Source organism: Scylla paramamosain, chromosome 20, assembly GCF_035594125.1.
Source record: "Scylla paramamosain isolate STU-SP2022 chromosome 20, ASM3559412v1, whole genome shotgun sequence".
In the NCBI taxonomy this organism is placed as follows: Eukaryota; Metazoa; Arthropoda; class Malacostraca; order Decapoda; family Portunidae; genus Scylla; species Scylla paramamosain.
In genome coordinates, this window is record NC_087170.1 from 4,799,227 (window position 1) to 4,816,726 (window position 17,500).

General features: G+C 38.6%; 1 protein-coding gene across 2 annotated transcripts in view; it reads right to left on the minus strand.

The window, feature by feature from the left end:
- The window catches only part of LOC135110184 (3-hydroxy-3-methylglutaryl-coenzyme A reductase-like), a 154,675-nt gene extending 142,825 nt beyond the window's left edge, over window positions 1-11,850 (minus strand). Inside the window, exons 1-2 of one of the 2 annotated variants that reach the window (XM_064022209.1) lie at window positions 11,695-11,838; window positions 11,301-11,521 (exon numbers count right to left, since the gene is read on the minus strand). In XM_064022209.1, the coding sequence (XP_063878279.1) occupies window positions 11,301-11,316 (16 nt within the window). In that variant the 5' untranslated portion in view covers window positions 11,317-11,521; window positions 11,695-11,838. Of the gene's footprint in view, window positions 1-11,300 lie in introns of both variants that reach the window. The other variant, XM_064022210.1, reaches the window with a different exon arrangement.
- Window positions 11,851-17,500: the final 5,650 nt, after the last annotated feature.

Genomic DNA, 17,500 nt, shown 5'->3' on the forward strand with positions numbered 1-17,500 from the left:
GCCAATGAATCATGTGATGAGGGATGGAGGGGGAAGGACAGGGAAAGGAAGGGGGTTAGGAAGCAGCCAGCCAGACCACCTACCACTCTCTACCCAGCATACAAGTTCACTCTAAGGAAACTGCCGAATACAGGCTGTTAGTATTTATCTATCTGTGTCACTCATGCATTGCTCTTGAAGAATAAATAGCATAGATAATACAATATCTATATGCTTTCTCCTGACCGGGCAAGTAAGATAAGCAACATACAGATTAGATTAGGTTAGTAATGTGATAAACTTGCAGTCACTCCACAAGTCTACTGCAAAAATCACTGCTCACTTATATGGAGGGGCTGAGTGAAATTTAATGAGTCTATGGGGAGGGACAAGTTTTCTATTAAATTATATATCAATCACAAATCTAGAGGACAAAAGGAAATGAGCAAAATTAAGATGAAAAGAAGACTATATGGGAGAGCGCAAGTAGGCACTTAATGCGCCTCAGGCATCTTTGGTCTTTCTCTCAAATCCTCTTTGCTGCTTCTAACTTCTCTACTTTTTTATTTCTTCTTATTCTCTCTACAGCACCACTCATAACAATACACACACACACACACACACACACACACACACACACACACACACATATATATATATATATATATATATATATATATATATATATATATATATATATATATATATATATATATATATATATATATATATATATATATATATATATATACAGAGACACCTTGGGTTACGCCCACCCTGGTATATGCTCAACCTACCCTATCCTGATGCCCAGATTTTGCATCGACATGCACCCATGAATCCAACTTGTGTCCACACTACCAGTGGCACCACAGCTGGATGTATCTAGTGTTGTGCTTTACTTATTTCACCCTTACTGCCTTATTTTGTGATCATTCTACCCTGAAGATACTTCCTAAGCAAGTGAAAATGCTAGCGCTGATGTTAGAAAGAAGAAAAAAAGGAAAAATATAAGTGGTCTTGATCTCGATCTTAATGCTACAAGTGGCTTGGTATTACTTCTGAGCCAGGAGTCGTCAGTCATAGTCAGAGAGAGAGAGAGAGAGAGAGAGAGAGAGAGAGAGAGAGAGAGAGAGAGAGAGAGAGAGAGAGAGAGAGAGAGAGAGAGAATGTATCATAAGGTTGACATTATTTTATAATCTTTATGTTTCAGATAATCTGAATGAATACATATTACTACCATTCTATATCCATTTGGTTGCAGTGTAAGTGATATTAAAGGATTTCTTTTTTTTTTTTTTACCCTGGAATGGATTAATTAATTTTCTATTGATTTCGATGGAATATGAAGATCCGACTTGCACCCAAATCAGGTTGCGCCCTAGGTAATGGAATGGATTAAGGACATAACCCAAGGTACCGCTGTATGTATGTATGTATGTATGTATGTACGAGTATGTGTATATATATATATATATATATATATATATATATATATATATATATATATATATATATATATATATATATATATATATATATATATATATATATATATAATTTCTAAAAAATTAAAAGTAAAAAACTACATCTAAAGAGTCAAATATAGTGGTAGATTAATGGAACAGACTCAATAATCAGGTTGTTAGTGCTGAGTCATTAGAGAGCTTTAAAAGATCAGACAAATATGTGAATGAGGATGATAGACAAATACATGTAGGTATGTTTTGTACAGGACTGCCACATGATGGCTTCCTGCAACTTCTCTTATTTTCATGTTTTTATGTTTTAAGCACTGTGCAGTATGTTCTAAGGTAATGTTTACTTTACTTAGGATATATATGTTTTATCTCAGCAGTACAACCTCTGTTACTGTTTTTTGCAAACAGACTTATGTACTACTGTTGAATGCAGGTTGCTAGTATATATCTATAAGTACTTCATGTATCACTGCTGAATACAGGCTGTTAGTATTTAATTATCTGTGCCACTCATGCATTGCTCTTGAAGAATAAATAGCATAGATAATACAATATCTATATGCTTTCTCCTGACCAGGTAAGTAAGATAAGCAACATACAGATTAGATTAGGTTAGTAATGTGATAAACTTGCAGTCACTCCACAAGTCTACTGCAGGAATAACTATTTGTATACTACTGCCCTTATACTTCTTGTCTCTGTAAGTTATGTCCTGGCAAGTTCTTAGCTTTTGCCACTAATTCTTAGCTATGCATAACAGAAATTCAGAATGGCCATACAGAATGTGAAGCTCTAAATTGACTTAATCTTAATACTGTAACATGGGGTTGGTATCATGTATGAATCTTTTCTAGTTGTTTCTGTTCATCTTCCTCTGTGATTTCTGTCCTTTCCAGTTCTACCATAATTCCACCCCTCCATCTCACACTCTGTCTTTCTCTCAATCTTCTTCCCTCAACTGGTTTTCTTCAGGCTCCTTTAATCAGTTCCTGGTCTTCTCTTCTCAGTATGTGACCAACACCATCTAATTTTTTTTTTATTCTTTTATCACTTCTATAATGCATTTCACTCAAAAGAGGAAGAGACACATACACCCTTGCCATGCAAAATGTTTCATGCCTGGGAATGAGTGTGAAAGAACAGATGGATGATTACATCCAGATAACCAGGGGAAATCTTTAAGAGAGCTTTCAGCACAAGAGACAGAAAGAACAGGATCACAAGCTAGGTAGCAAACAGACAAGTAAGGAGTCCATCAGAAGGTTGAGGAAATAGAAAGCAGGCCAAGTCACAAGTTAGGAAGCAAAGAGACAGATAAGAACTCCACCATATGTTAAGGACACAGAGGGGGGGGGATAAAGTCATTGGTTAGAAAGCAAAAAGGAGGGTACAGACTCAACCACACTCTACAGAAATAGAGAGGAGATCAAGCCATAAGTTAGGAAGCAAACTAGGCATTAGTAAACAAAAGATTTCCTATTCATTACACAAACAGCCGCCCTATAAGAAAAAAAGATTGACTCTCAGAGTTCAACAGCATGAGCAGAAAAGCCAATAGTGATTTCTATCTATCTATCTATCTATCTATCTACTGTATATACCAGACTGACAAAGCCACACAAGGTGGCCAAGACAAGGCATCACACATTTGCACACATTATTCACACTGGTGGAAAAGAACAGTCTTATGAACCACCGTTCTACACCCCAGGAGCTTAGGCATAGCACAACTGACCACATATATGCACCTGAATTTATTAGCATAAACAAAAATAACATTACAAAGACCTGGTTTCATACAACAAACAAATATTTTGCCACAGAAGTTAAAACTGGCAGTTTTATTTTGTGTCACAAAGACAGGAAAGACTTGTGGAGACAGGCCACGGTAGCTCCAATATTAAATAAAGCAGGCAAAAGTGAAATGTTATATTACTGGCCAATTACTCAAATATAAATTGCAAACTTACAAGATTATGAAGTCTATTGTAGCTAAAAAGTAAGAGAACATTTAGGCATAAATTAAAGATTAACTTCCAACCTAGTGTCACAAAGAGGAAACTGAGTCTAATGACACAGGGACTGCCATGTGTTGGTCTGATGGCATCCTGCAGCTTCTCTTATTTTCATGTCTTTGTGTTCTAACAAATCTTCTATTTTTTTCTACAAAAAGGTACTGGAGTCAGTGGATAATGATAAGTATGATGAAATACATCTTCACTTCACCATGGGTTTAGATAAAACTGCCCATCAAAGAATATGAGGCAAAACTAAAGCTATGGAATTCACCACATATATATATATATATATATATATATATATATATATATATATATATATATATATATATATATATATATATATATATATATATATATATATATATATATATATATATTTTTTTTTTTTTTTTTTTTTTTTTTTTTCACAGGATTAAAGGATGATCAAACTATAGGAAGCAAAGAGTACACAGAAGTAAATAAAAATAAGGTAATATTATTGGTAGGATTCTCTAGATGTCTGTTTTAGGCTCATTACTTTCCATACTCTACATTAATTATATAGATTCCAAGATTAGCCACATCAATAAATTTGCTAATAATACCAAAGTAGAAAGATTAACTCTATACAAGTAGAGTAGTAACAATGATCACATGCAGACAATGCCACAGAGTGATTTCAAGCCATACAGTGATGCTTCCAAGCCCCATTGAAAGTATCATGTTCATTGGATTATTTTAAAACATTTTTTTCTCTAGTTGTCAGCCTCTTACTATGCGAGTGCACTTCATATTGATTCTTTAACTCAAAATTCTAACTTTCAATATTAGTTTTTGATGCCTTTTTTTTATTTATTTATTTTTTTTATGGATTAATTCTATGAGATATTTATGTACATATATTGCTATTGTCTTGAGCTTACAAAGAAAATTTCATGCAAGTATATTGTTATGTAACAATAACATATTTACTATTATTACAGTCATCCCTTGTTATCTACTGTTGGTTAAGCAACAGACACGCCCGTGGATAAGGAAGATGTTCTGAGAATTAATGTCGCACATTAGGAACACCTATGAGCCACCAAAATCTTGTTTAAGTAAACAAAAAAACATGTACAAGGTTACAAATATTTTATTTATCAATTAACTAGATAAAAATAAACAAAAAAAGTGATCAACACTGGTAAGTTGCCTCTCATCGCCTCCTCTTTTATTTGAATTTGTGGTTGGCAACAATCTGTATAAAAGTGAAACTATAGAAAGTGAAGCCATGGTTAATGAGGATTGACTGTATAATTATTATCATTCTAAACTCTTGCTCAAATAAACTGTTCCTCGGACACCACAGACTGAAGTATGACTTGGAAACACAACAGTAGCCAGACATTAGAGATATGAGTCATGTTAAACAAGTAAATATCTTTGAAATGACTGTGGCAGCATTTTGGAATCCAGTAAAGTATGCAAAAAAAAAAAAAAAAAAAAGAAAGAAAAGTCACAATTTTGTAATGAATTATGATGATATTTTGTCTCTTTTTAATCTTTATTTATTTTTTCATTTATTTACCTTTGTGTGTGTGTGTGTGTGTGTGTGTGTGTGTGTGTGTGTGTGTGTGTGTGTGTGTGTGTGTGTGTGTGTGTGTGTGCCCATGTAAGAGGGCACACTGGCCATGAGCTAAAAAGAAAAAAAAATAAATAAATAAAAGAAAATAAAATAAAAGGTAGAAAAAGAAGCCACTGAAAATTTCCTTCTTCCAATGAGTATAATACTCCCAAATCCCTTCAATGCTCTATTCACACATATGTAATGGACTGACAGTAACAAACACATCAACTAATACATTTATTGTAAGATTAGATTATGTTCAGCTAAGAAAGAAAAAAGAGCATGAATACCAAGTCAACTTCTGATTTGCAATCATGGGAAATATTTCATTTAATAACTTGTCAATAAGGAATACGTAACAAAAATTTATTGAGCAAAATCACCTTGTAATCTATCAGGTAATGGAAAGAGATAGCACTGATTTCTCTGCAGCATTGTAATAAAGAAGTAAAATCTATCTGTATACCAGGCCAGCAATTCTACACAGGGTGGCCCAGACAAAGCACCATACATCCGTAATACAAAAAGAGGTACATAATTGTATGTAGCAGTTTGGAGTGTGAATAACAATTAGGAAACTGTTCCTACCTATGTGTCACTTAAGAGGTGTGACACTATGATAACATGGAGATGAAGCAAGGGATGCACAAAATGAACCAGCAGCACTGTGTCATGGAGTCAGCCATCAAGTGCCAACAAGCATTGCTTTCCTCACTTATTAGGGCATGACAGTATTTCTCTGGGAGGTTCTGATAAGAACTGAATAAACCGGACAGTTTTTTCCCTAAGGTAAATACTTTCATGGAAGGACCTCTTATTCTCAAAATAAAGAATATATAAAACATGCCATTTATTAACAAAGAATTAGTTGGTTACTTCAAACACAACAAAATGCATCAACAATAAAAACAACTTCACTTGCAAAACATGGTAAGTGGCAAGCCGAATATTTGCTCCCAGGGATATTTTTAAACTCCTTGCCTTGTTCTAAAGACCTCACCATTCTCCACCTCTCTCCTGAACTCAATGTGCTGATGTCACTCACTACTACTATCTCCAGCATGTCTGGTAAGCAGCATCTTCCATACACTAAATCCTTATCTACATGTATTTCATGGTTATGGTCAATGCCAAGCCTATTAATGTGGTAAAAATAAAAGTGATTTTGCCAAGGAAGTACCATCATATTCATTCAAAATACACCAACATATTTCAGGTTAAAACAGTTTTGTCTTGAAATCAGGTAGATACTGTTTTGTTTCAAGATGTACAGTTACTTCATCCCCTTCTCCCCATAACAAGTGCCAGATAATACTGAAATAGTATTAGGTTAGGTCTAGATTAGCAGGATAAAGTTATGGTTGATCTGGATATCACATCCATGTTACGTACAAGCACAAAACTCACATGTCATGTAGAAGGGTCAGTGACCTTGCCATAAACGTAAAAAAACTGAAGGGCACGTGTCTGATATGGGTGTAATAGCACTTGAGAGTGTGGAGAAATTTGACATTTTCTATGTCCAGTGAGCTCTGCACCAGTCAAGAGTAAACACTGAAATGACTTTCTATTGTTTATAACTGGGATTTGTGGGTAGCCTTATATTAGGATTTCATGGTATCTGTACACCTGATCCCTCCAATCATGTGCTGCCACTCATGAGGCCATTCATGAGGCCACCAATTACAACCTTCCATGGTAGGTTCAGTTACACTTTTCATTTGTTTTAGGGACATGTCAGGCATTCTGATAGAAGCCCACTGTCATTCGTTAATATGGCTACCAATGAAGTAGGACACGATGAACATCTTTCCATGAGTATGCTTCACATGTCTGGGGGGTTCCACTCATACTGCTCTTCTAGACAGAGTGGAATCAAAAGCTTTTCGTCTCATCAACTCCTCTCCTCTAACTGACTGTCTTCAGCCTCTCTCTCACCGCCGCCATGTTGCATTTCTAGCTGTCTTCTACCGCTATTTTCATGCTGACTGCTCTTCTGATCTTGCTAACTGCATGCCCCCCCTCCTCCCACGGCCTCGCTGCACAAGACTTTCTTCTTTCTCTCACCCCTATTCTGTCCACCTCTCTAACACAAGAGTTAACAAATATTCTCAATCATTCATCCCTTTCTCTGGTAAACTCTGGAACTCCCTGCCTGCTTCTGTATTTCCACCTTCCTATGACTTGAATTCCTTCAAGAAGGAGGTTTCAAGAAACTTATTCATCAATTTTTGACTACTGCTTTTACCCTTTTATGGGACTGGCATTTCAGTGGGCATTTTTTTTATTGGATTTTTGTTGCCCTTTGCCAGTGTCCTTCCTACATAAATAAAAAAAAATGTGTTGTGAAGGATGTTATTTGTCCTATGGAGATTTTGTAGGAACATACTTCAAGGATTGCGAAGGCTTACTGAAGCTTTTGATGAAACATAGCTTATTACCTGAAAAGAAACTGTGTGAAAACTGCAAGAAAGAGTGCCGTGTAGACATACACAGAAAGGCATTTTGGTGTGACAAGACATTGCCTAAGAAAAGATAGAAAAAGTGCAATTTTTTCCAGTCAATATATAAAGGCACATGGTTAGACAAGAGCCATATTGATTTTGAGACAAATTATGCACTTTGTGAATTTGTTTGTGCAGGACTACTTTTCTTACAAAGTGGCAAAAGATGAACTCAGACTGGATGACAAAACTATATGTGACTGGGCAAGTTTTGATTGTGAGGTTTTAGTTGCCTGGTCTATTTGACAAGAGGAAAAAATTGGTGCTGGAGAAATTGTGGAAATAGATGAATCTAAACTTAAGAAAAGAAAGTATAATGTTGGAAGAGTAATAGAAGGACAGTGGGCGTTTGGTGGTATATGCAGGAACACTTGTTCATGTTTTCTGGTACCCACAGAAAACATAAACAGGGACACTCTTTTCACTATAATAAAAGACCACATTTTACCTGTAACAACTATTATAAGTGACTGCTGGAAAGCATACAGTTTTTTGGAGAGTGAAGGGTTCAAACACCTGACTGTGAATCACTCCTACAACTTCGTTGATCCCGACACTGCAGCACGTACAAACACAATTGAACACTAGCAGAGGGAGGTGGAGAAAAATGCCAGTGTTTGGCAGGAGGAAAACTCACTATGTGGGTTATTTAGCTATCTATAGCTATGTTTAAGATGCAGCATGGAGACGTGAAGAAGAGGTTCCATGTCCCAAGATCTAACTCCCCTCGTGATTTCTGGCATCTAGCCAAAAATATCTCCAATAACTTTGCTTCTTCTTCTTTCCCTCCTCTATTTCAACCAGATGGCACCACTGCTATCACATCTATTTCTAAAGCTTAACTCTTCGCTCAAACCTTTGCTAAAAACTCTACCTTGGACGATTCTGGGCTTGTTCCTCCCTCTCCTCCACCCTCTGACTACTTCATGCCACGTATTAAAATTCTTCACAATGATGTTTTCCATGCCCTCATTGGCCTAATCCCTCGGAAGGCTTATGGACCTGATGGGGTCCCTCCTATTGTTCTCCGAAACTGTGCCTCCGTGCTTGCACCTTGCCTAGTCAAACTCTTTCAGCTCTGTCTGTCAACATCTACCTTTCCTTCTTGCTGGAAGTTTGCCTACATTCAACCTGTTCCTAAAAAGGGTGACCGTTCTAATCCCTCAAACTACCATCCTATTGCTTTAATTTCCTGCCTATCTAGAGTTATTGAATCTATCCTCAACAGGAAGATTCTTAAACATCTATCGCTTCACAACCTTCTATCTGATCGCCAGTATGGGTTCTGTCAAGGCCACTCCACTGGTGATCTTCTGGCTTTCCTTACTGAGTCTTGGTCATCCTCTTTTAGAGATTTTGGTAAAACTTTTGCTGTTGCCTTGGACATATCAAAAGCCTTTGATAGAGTCTGGCACAAAGCTTTGATTTCCAAACTACCCTCCTACGCTTTCTATCCTTCTCTCTGTAACTTCATCTCAAGTTTCCTTTCTGACCGTTCTATTGCTGCTGTGGTAGACAGTCACTGTTCTTCTCCTAAATCTATTAACAGTGGTGTTCCTCAGGGTTCTGTCCTGTCACCCACTCTCTTCTTATTATTCATTAATGATCTTCTAAACCAAACTTCTTGTCCTATCCACTCCTACGCTGATGATACCACCCTGCACTTTTCCACATCTTTTCATAGACGTCCAACCCTTCAGGAGGTAAACATATCATGCAGGGAAGCCACAGAACGCTTGACTTCTGATCATTCTAAAATTTCTGATTGGGGCAGAGCAAACTTGGTATTGTTCAATGCCTCAAAAACTCAATTCCTCCATCTATCAACTCGACACAACCTTCCAGACAACTATCCCCTCTTCTTCAATGACTCTCAACTGTCCCCCTCTTCTACACTGAACATCCTCGGTCTGTCCTTTACTTATAATCTGAACTGGAAACTTCACATCTCATCTCTAGCTATAACAGCTTCTATGAAGTTAGGCGTTCTGAGACGTCTCCACCAGTTTTTCTCACTCCCCCAGCTACTAACTCTGTACAAGGGCCTTATCCATCCATGTATGGAGTATGCTTCACATGTCTGGGGGGGGTTCCACTCATACTGCTCTTCTAGACAGGGTGGAATCAAAAGCTTTTCATCTCATCAACTCTTCTCCTCTAACTGACTGTCTTCAGCCTCTCTCTCACCGCTGCAATGTTGCATATCTACCTGTCTTCTCCCGCTATTTTCATGCTAACTGCTCTTCTGATCTTGCTAACTGCATGCCTCCCCTCCTCCCACTGCCTCGCTGCACAAGACTTTCTTCTTTCTCTCACCCCTATTCTGTCCACCTCTCTAACGCAAGAGTTAACCAGTATTCTCAATCATTCATCCCTTTCTCTGGTAAACTCTGGAACTCCCTGCCTGCTTCTGTATTTCCACCTTCCTATGACTTGAATTCCTTCAAGAGGGAGGTTTTCAGACACTTATTCATCAATTTTTGACCACTGCTTTGACCCTTTTGTGGGACTGGCATTTCAGTGGGCATTTTTATATTGGATTTTTGTTGCCCTTGGCCAGTGTTCTTCCTACATAAAAAAAAAAAAGGTTAGGTTAGGTTATGCTAGGTTAAATTAGGTTAGGTTACGCTAAGTTAGGTTAGATTAAGTTAAGTTAATGTCCTAGCAGGGAGGGCACAGCCCCACTGGCTAGGTTAGGTTAATGTGGAGGGGGGTGTCTAGGGGTTAGGACAGATTGGGTAAATTTGAAATACTGAGGTAAAGGTTAGGTTAATGTGGAGGGGGGTGTCTAGGGGTTAGGACAGATTAGGTAAATTTGAAATACTGAGGTAAATTTCCTTAGATTTTTTGAACAGCCTTATTTCACTTATTTTCCATCCCCCCCCCAAATTTCCCATAGGGCCCCAAGCTTGTTTGATGAGTTAGGGGATGTTAGGAGGGAATGTGGGGGGCAGACTTCTTATCAAGAAAAACCAAAGTTACTTCCTAACCTAACCTCCTGTAGACTAAGGTTATTTCCATATTCCTCCAAGTACCAGTCCTCTCAAGCTAACCAGTGCCAGTGTTGTACGAATTTGCTCCTGAATGATACCACTGAGCATGAGAACTTTAGTGAGAAGAGAGTACCAAAACATCTTCCAGGTATTTTACACATTTAATGTATTATCAACTACTGTATGAAGTGATATTGATAAGTTAGTATCACTCTGATGTCTGTGAAATATATAGGATGAAAATGGAACAAGTAAACAAGATTAGAAAGTGATAACTGAGCACTAAAACTTATTACACGTGAGTGTAAAAGCCTTGCCATCATATTTTATATTCATAGATTTCACATATTATCAACACTGGCAAGGAGTTCTACTGAAAACATACTATTGCTATGCTGTCTGTGGAATATGTTAAGATTAAAACTGTTCTGAGGTTATATTACTCTTGTTTACTTGCCATATTTCTATCCTAACATATTCCACAGACAATGGTATAATAACATAATACAAATGATGATACCCATTAAAATAGTTTATGGAAGCGGTTTGGCACACCACGTGCCTGACCTGACCCTAGCAAACCGTTCTACTGAGACCCTAAGGTTAACACATCCTTGCCTTTGGATACAGCATCCCGGCAAACCCCATGCGTCCTGCACTCACGCAGCTCACCACTAGCAGAACTTGAAGGACAGGGCACTAAGCAACAATCAAGGGTTAAACAAATGACTTACGTGAGGTGTTGTCCATGCTTAGGCGACTAACAGTGACTAGCGTTGCTTCCACCGCCGGACTCACTTGCTTCACAAGCTCACACTGACAGCCCGTCGGTGAAGACTGAGTCTGCCGCTTTGGTCTCCCACCACAACCATTTATCAAAAGCTACAGAGATTATTAGTCGGTTTCTCACGAGTGTTTCCACTGTTAATAATGTAAAAATCCTGTTAATTTGTCACTGGAATCATAGAAACATCCTTAAAAATCCGTGCCATGCCACTTTAACTACAGCCGTACAGTACGTAGTGGAGGTGGGATCCGGCAGTTTTTTTCAGAATAAGGACCTCTCACGCCGCCTCTTTCTTATCTAACGGTACCCGGGGCAGGCAAGAAACTGACAACCTCTCACACCTTACAAATTACAGTTCCACATAAGGATCTCCCCACAGCCTGGCGCTAAGCTCCACAGCCAGCATTGAGCTAGGCGGCACCAGAGTTAGTAGAGCCAGACAGTGTGGAGAGCAAGACTGTCTGTCTCCCGCACGATATTGACAAGAATCAGCTGATCTATACCTGGGGTTGAGTAATGCAGGCCAGGCGTAAATGTATTTGTGTGTGTGCGTATGTGTGTTCTGGACATCGTAGTGAATCGTTTGCCTCATTTAGACCAGGAAAATAGAATGTAACCTTCATAAGTCACGTGAACGCAGTCTGAGCCAAATCATGAAAGGGGGGATGACGTCACTGATCTCCCTTACCCTCCTCTCCTCTCACCCCCTCCCGGCTACCGTATCCCCATCCATTCCTCCCCTCCTTCTCACCTGTCTGCTTATGTAATAGATATTCCACCTTGGCTATTTCTTCTTCGTAAGTAAGACATGGAGATGAACAACACATACACTTATTTTATTGGGTGACTGTATTTTTTCTCCAATCCCTATTTTTTATTTATTTTTATTTATTTTATTTTATTTATTTTATTTTTTTTTATTTTTTTTACCTGGGAAGACTGAAGAAGATACCTTATTATTTTCAGCGTGTGGGGGAATCAGTCTTCTTCACATCTTAAAATAAATTAACAATAGATATTTAAGAAATCCATAGATATACAAAACATGAGCGCTGCGTGGAAGTGCATTATGTGGTGGTATGGACCACATGGGGTAGGTCAAATGGATGAGGCCATAAAGCTTGGTTTGGGGAGTTAACCAGGCAATCACAAGAATATAACAGCCTTCATCAGGTGGGAGGTGACACACGTCGCAAATGAACATATGGACCATGAGTGGCACAAGTTTTACTGCTGCTGACTGTACATGCACGAGATAAGATGCATAGGTTATGCTGGGGCGGCCTGGGCACAAAGGTGATACAGGCGTCGCTTGCCTAGAGCAGATACACAACGAACAGAGCTCTGTGACGAGGACTGGTACTTTTGCCCTTCAGTGGAATCATTCCCCGCATACAGAAATTATTTGCTCTCATCACGACTATTTTCAAAGGCTACATATATGATTATCCGGACTTCTCCTGTCGATAATATATAAATCTTGTTAATCTGTTACTACAATCATTTTAACACCCATACCACTTCAACTAGAGCCTTTTGAAAGTAGTGGATGTGTGGCGCAGAAGTGTTTCAGAATACGAACCTATAGAAGAGATTGCTAGTGCTAATGACAGTGTGTCTTCCTAGATTTAAGTCTTATTAGACACACATGATGACAGGATGATAGGTAAACTAACAGTTCTGCTTATCTAACTAGTTTACATACAGCAATATTAACAACTGACAAACCAGCAGCCAATATTTCAAGAGCTAAGAATAAACATATACTGGCAGCCAGCTTGTGACACCCGGCCGTCAGTTTCTACGTAACGAAGGGACAAGTGAGTACAGGAGGGGACGGAGGAAGAAAAGAAGTGGGACGGACGTACGCAGCTGCTGCGATGATAGTTCAGCATGATGGCGGCTACAAGAACTCAGCAAGCTTACACGAGAGAGAGAGAGAGAGAGAGAGAGAGAGAGAGAGAGAGAGAGAGAGAGAGAGAGAGAGAGAGAGAGAGAGAGAGAGACTGATATTTTTTATTGTTCACAGTTATATTTAAAACAATATCAGTCAAGAATACAGATTCATGAACATATAGTTCCGATGAGCCTAAACTCCTATACGGACCACAGATTACGAAAAAAATGTTTATGGAGATAACATGGCTTGCAGTACACGTATTCTACAAGACATATATATATATATATATATATATATATATATATATATATATATATATATATATATATATATATATATATATATATATATATATATATATATATATATATATATATATATATATATATATATATATATATATATATATATATATATATATATATATATATTAATATGAAACAATCTTGCAAAATAAAAAAAATCACGTACAAATTACACAAAACCAAAAGGTACAACAAAAACAAACATACAAAAGCCAAAACAAATCCTAAAACCCCAAGTACATTACATAAAAACAGATGAAACACACGACACAAGAATAGACTTAGAGCAAAGACACACACAAAAATAAATCCAGCCCTTCAGGAGGTAAACATATCACGCAGGGAAGCCACAGAACGCCTGACTTCTGATCTTTCTAAAATTTCTGATTGGGGCAGAGCAAACTTGGTATTGTTCAATGCCTCAAAAACTCAATTCCTCCATCTATCAACTCGACACAACCTTCCAGACAACTATCCCCTCTTCTTCAATGACACTCAACTGTCCCCCTCTTCTACACTGAACATCCTCGGTCTGTCCTTTACTTATAATCTGAACTGGAAACTTCACATCTCATCTCTAGCTAAAACAGCTTCTATGAAGTTAGGTGTTCTGAGACGTCTCCGCCAGTTTTTCTCACCCCCCCAGCTGCTAACTCTGTACAAGGGCCTTATCCGTCCTTGTATGGAGTATGCTTCACATGTCTGGGGGCTTCCACTCATACTGCTCTTCTAGACAGGGTGGAATCAAAAGCTTTTCGTCTCATCAACTACTCTTCTCTAACTGACTGTCTTCAGCCTTTCTCTCACCGCCGCAATGTTGCATATCTAGCTGTCTTCTACCGCTATTTTCATGCTAACTGCTCTTCTGATCTTGCTAACTGCATGCCTCCCCTCCTTCCGCGGCCTCGCTGCACAAGACTTTCTTCTTTCTCTCAGCCCTATTCTGTCCACCTCTCTAACGCAAGAGTTAACCAGTATTCTCAATCATTCATCCCTTTCTCTGGTAAACTCTGGAACTCCCTGCCTGCTTCTGTATTTCCACCTTCCTACGACTTGAATTCCTTCAAGAGGGAGGTTTCAAGACACTTATCCACCAATTTTTGACCACTGCTTTGACCCTTTTGTGGGACTGGCATTTCAGTGGACATTTTTTTTATTAGATTTTTGTTGCCCTTGGCCTTGACTCAGAGTTAGCTCAAGCTGATTGCGGGGGTGTATTTATACCGGTAGGCTTGTCACCCCGCTGTGCGTCCTGGTCTTTGATTGGCTAACGGCTGTCGTGGGCTGTGCTGGGCTGCTATCCAAGCTGGGTCTTCGCGCGCTTGGTAATGCTTGTAGGTCTTCGGATTGTTGATTTAATGTAGGGTTTGTCTCTTTTATATATAGTGCTTCTAAGATGGGGAGACGCCTGGTGTCTGGGCATGTAGTTAGGATCTCCGTTTTATCTACTAGCATTCCTCTTGTGATGTTTATGTTATGCTTCTCCTTCAGATGTTTCTTGGGTGCTCCTGTTGCGAGGTGGAAAGTTAGTCGTTGGGAGAGTCTTGTTGTCGTCATGCCAACATAGGTGGAGGGAAGGACTTCACAGTTTCCTTGGTTACACGTAAACCTATATATGACATGTGACTTCTGAAGGCTCTCTTTCTCTTTTGAGGGGTTATTTTTCAGAAGATGGCTGGTTTTCTTGGTGTTGTAATAAATTATCAGTTTAACTTGTCTGTCAGGAGCGGAAGGCTTGATGTTCCTCTTCACAATCTGCGTGATGGCCCTCTCATCTTCTTCGTAGGCGGTAGAGAAAGTTGCTTTATAGAAGATGTTGATGTTCCCTTTCTTATCCTCTTGTTGCTTCTTGTTATGCCAGCTGTCGACAGTTTTCTTTACTAGGCGGTTGATGTCCTTTTCACTGAAATTGTTGCTTATGAGGACTTGAGTTGAGCGCTGTATTTCTTGGTGGACTTGTTTCCACGTGCTGCAGTGTGTAAGCGCTCTTCTGATGTAGGCTGAGATAGTGGAATCCTTGTACCTCGTGGGACACTCACTTCGTCCGTTCAAGCAGAGTCCAGGATTCGTTGGTTTTGTGTAGACGCTGGTGGTAAATCTTCCTTTTTCTTGTTGCACTAGGACGTCGAGAAAGGGCATGGCTCCGTCTTTGCTGTTTTCCATAGTAAATGTTAGCCCAGATGTTTCTTGGAGGTGAAGTCTAAGATGCTCTGCCTCGGCTGCGTCCTTTGTCTTGATGAAAATGTCGTCAGTATAACGGCAATATATATCCGGCTTTTTTACTATCTTGAAAACTTCCTCCTCGATGCAACCCATGAAGAAGTTTGCCAAGAGTACACCGAGAGGAGAACCCATATTATTATTATTATTATTATTATTATTATTATTATTATTATTGCTATTGTTATTATTTGTATCCATCCCTGAAACATGAAGTGGAGAATGTCTTGAAACACTTCTCAGATTTTATTTTTTTTTTTTGTCGTAAAAAGTCAACAGGAAAGGAAAAAAGATTAGTGTTGTGAATTCCTCCTCCTCTTATAAATTTGCATTACCTACAACTAAGAAATTGGTAAGATTTAAACTTAAGAACATAAGAAAACTAGTGAAGCTACAAGAAGCAGTTTGGCTTACATGTGGCAGTCCCCATATAAAGCATTACTACTATTTCCACCTATAATCCACATCCATCTCTTTTAAAGTTCTCTAATGACTCGACACTAACAATCTGAGTCTTTTCCATTCTCTTCTCATGATTTGACTAATCTGCTCCTGACCACCACTTGTTTCCTTGTTTGATTGACTACCGCTGAACACCCACTTGTTTTGATGGCTTGTTCTGATGCATCTCTACTTTTTTTTACTGTTTTGAGTTTAGATGATGATACTTGCCCAGTTGATGATGCTCGGTATGTTGGTATCGTGGAGGACCGGTAATGAAGCGGTAGTTCTGGCAGCTTGGAGGTCGTGGGTGTAAGTTGATATAGTTGGTGATTGCGAGTAAAAGACACATATGATGAGAGTTCTTCTTCATTTAATAATAGGTAGAATGTACACACTTGATACGAGATGAGATCGGAACTTGACGATTGATTGTTCTCTCTCTCTGAAGTGATGTGAAATGATAATAGAGCAGCGTCTCTCCAGACTGACTGTGACTGAGCAGAACTAAGTGAGAGACCAAGACTGACTGCTCGTGACTGGCTGACTGACTGACTGAGACTGAGAGACTGAGAGCTCTGACTAGGACTGAGAGACTGAGAGCCCTGACTGGGACTGAGAGAGCTCTCTAACATGCAGATTGTATTTAACTGAGCCAAGTGGATCACCTTTTGGTTTTGGGTGAGAAGAAATGACCAATGAGTTGCCATGAAATGAGGTGAAGGACCAATAAAAGATCTCGTTACTTTAGTCAATGACCAGGAAAGAAGACTCAGAATGAACGCAGGTGTTTTCCCTAAGGATTGGAAGTGGGTGTGAAATTCCGTTGAGAGGTAGAGAAAGGTTAAAATAGAATAGGCTGACTGGACATGGGCACTCATGGGATGAATATATGAACACACGAATGTGGGGATGGATATATGAAATGGTGAATATACATATATACATAATAATAATAATTGAGACAGATACAGTTCATCTACTACTCTATTCAAGAACAAATTCCTTCCTATCTCTTTTATTTCAATCAAATTTTGTCACACTTGATAGTAGTTTGGGTTTTAAAAGTTAAAGAAATCGTCCGGAATTAGTGACCAGAGACGATACATAATCATACATAGTGTTCTGGAAAGCCACTCAACTGACAAAACATCAAAACGTTCATCAGATTGCATAAAAAATTATCAATCATACCTTTCCCTCTTTCTCGTTCTCTCTGCAGACTTTGTTTAATTTAATGTTTTCTCTGCTGAGGTCGTCTTATGGTAACATTCAATCCAT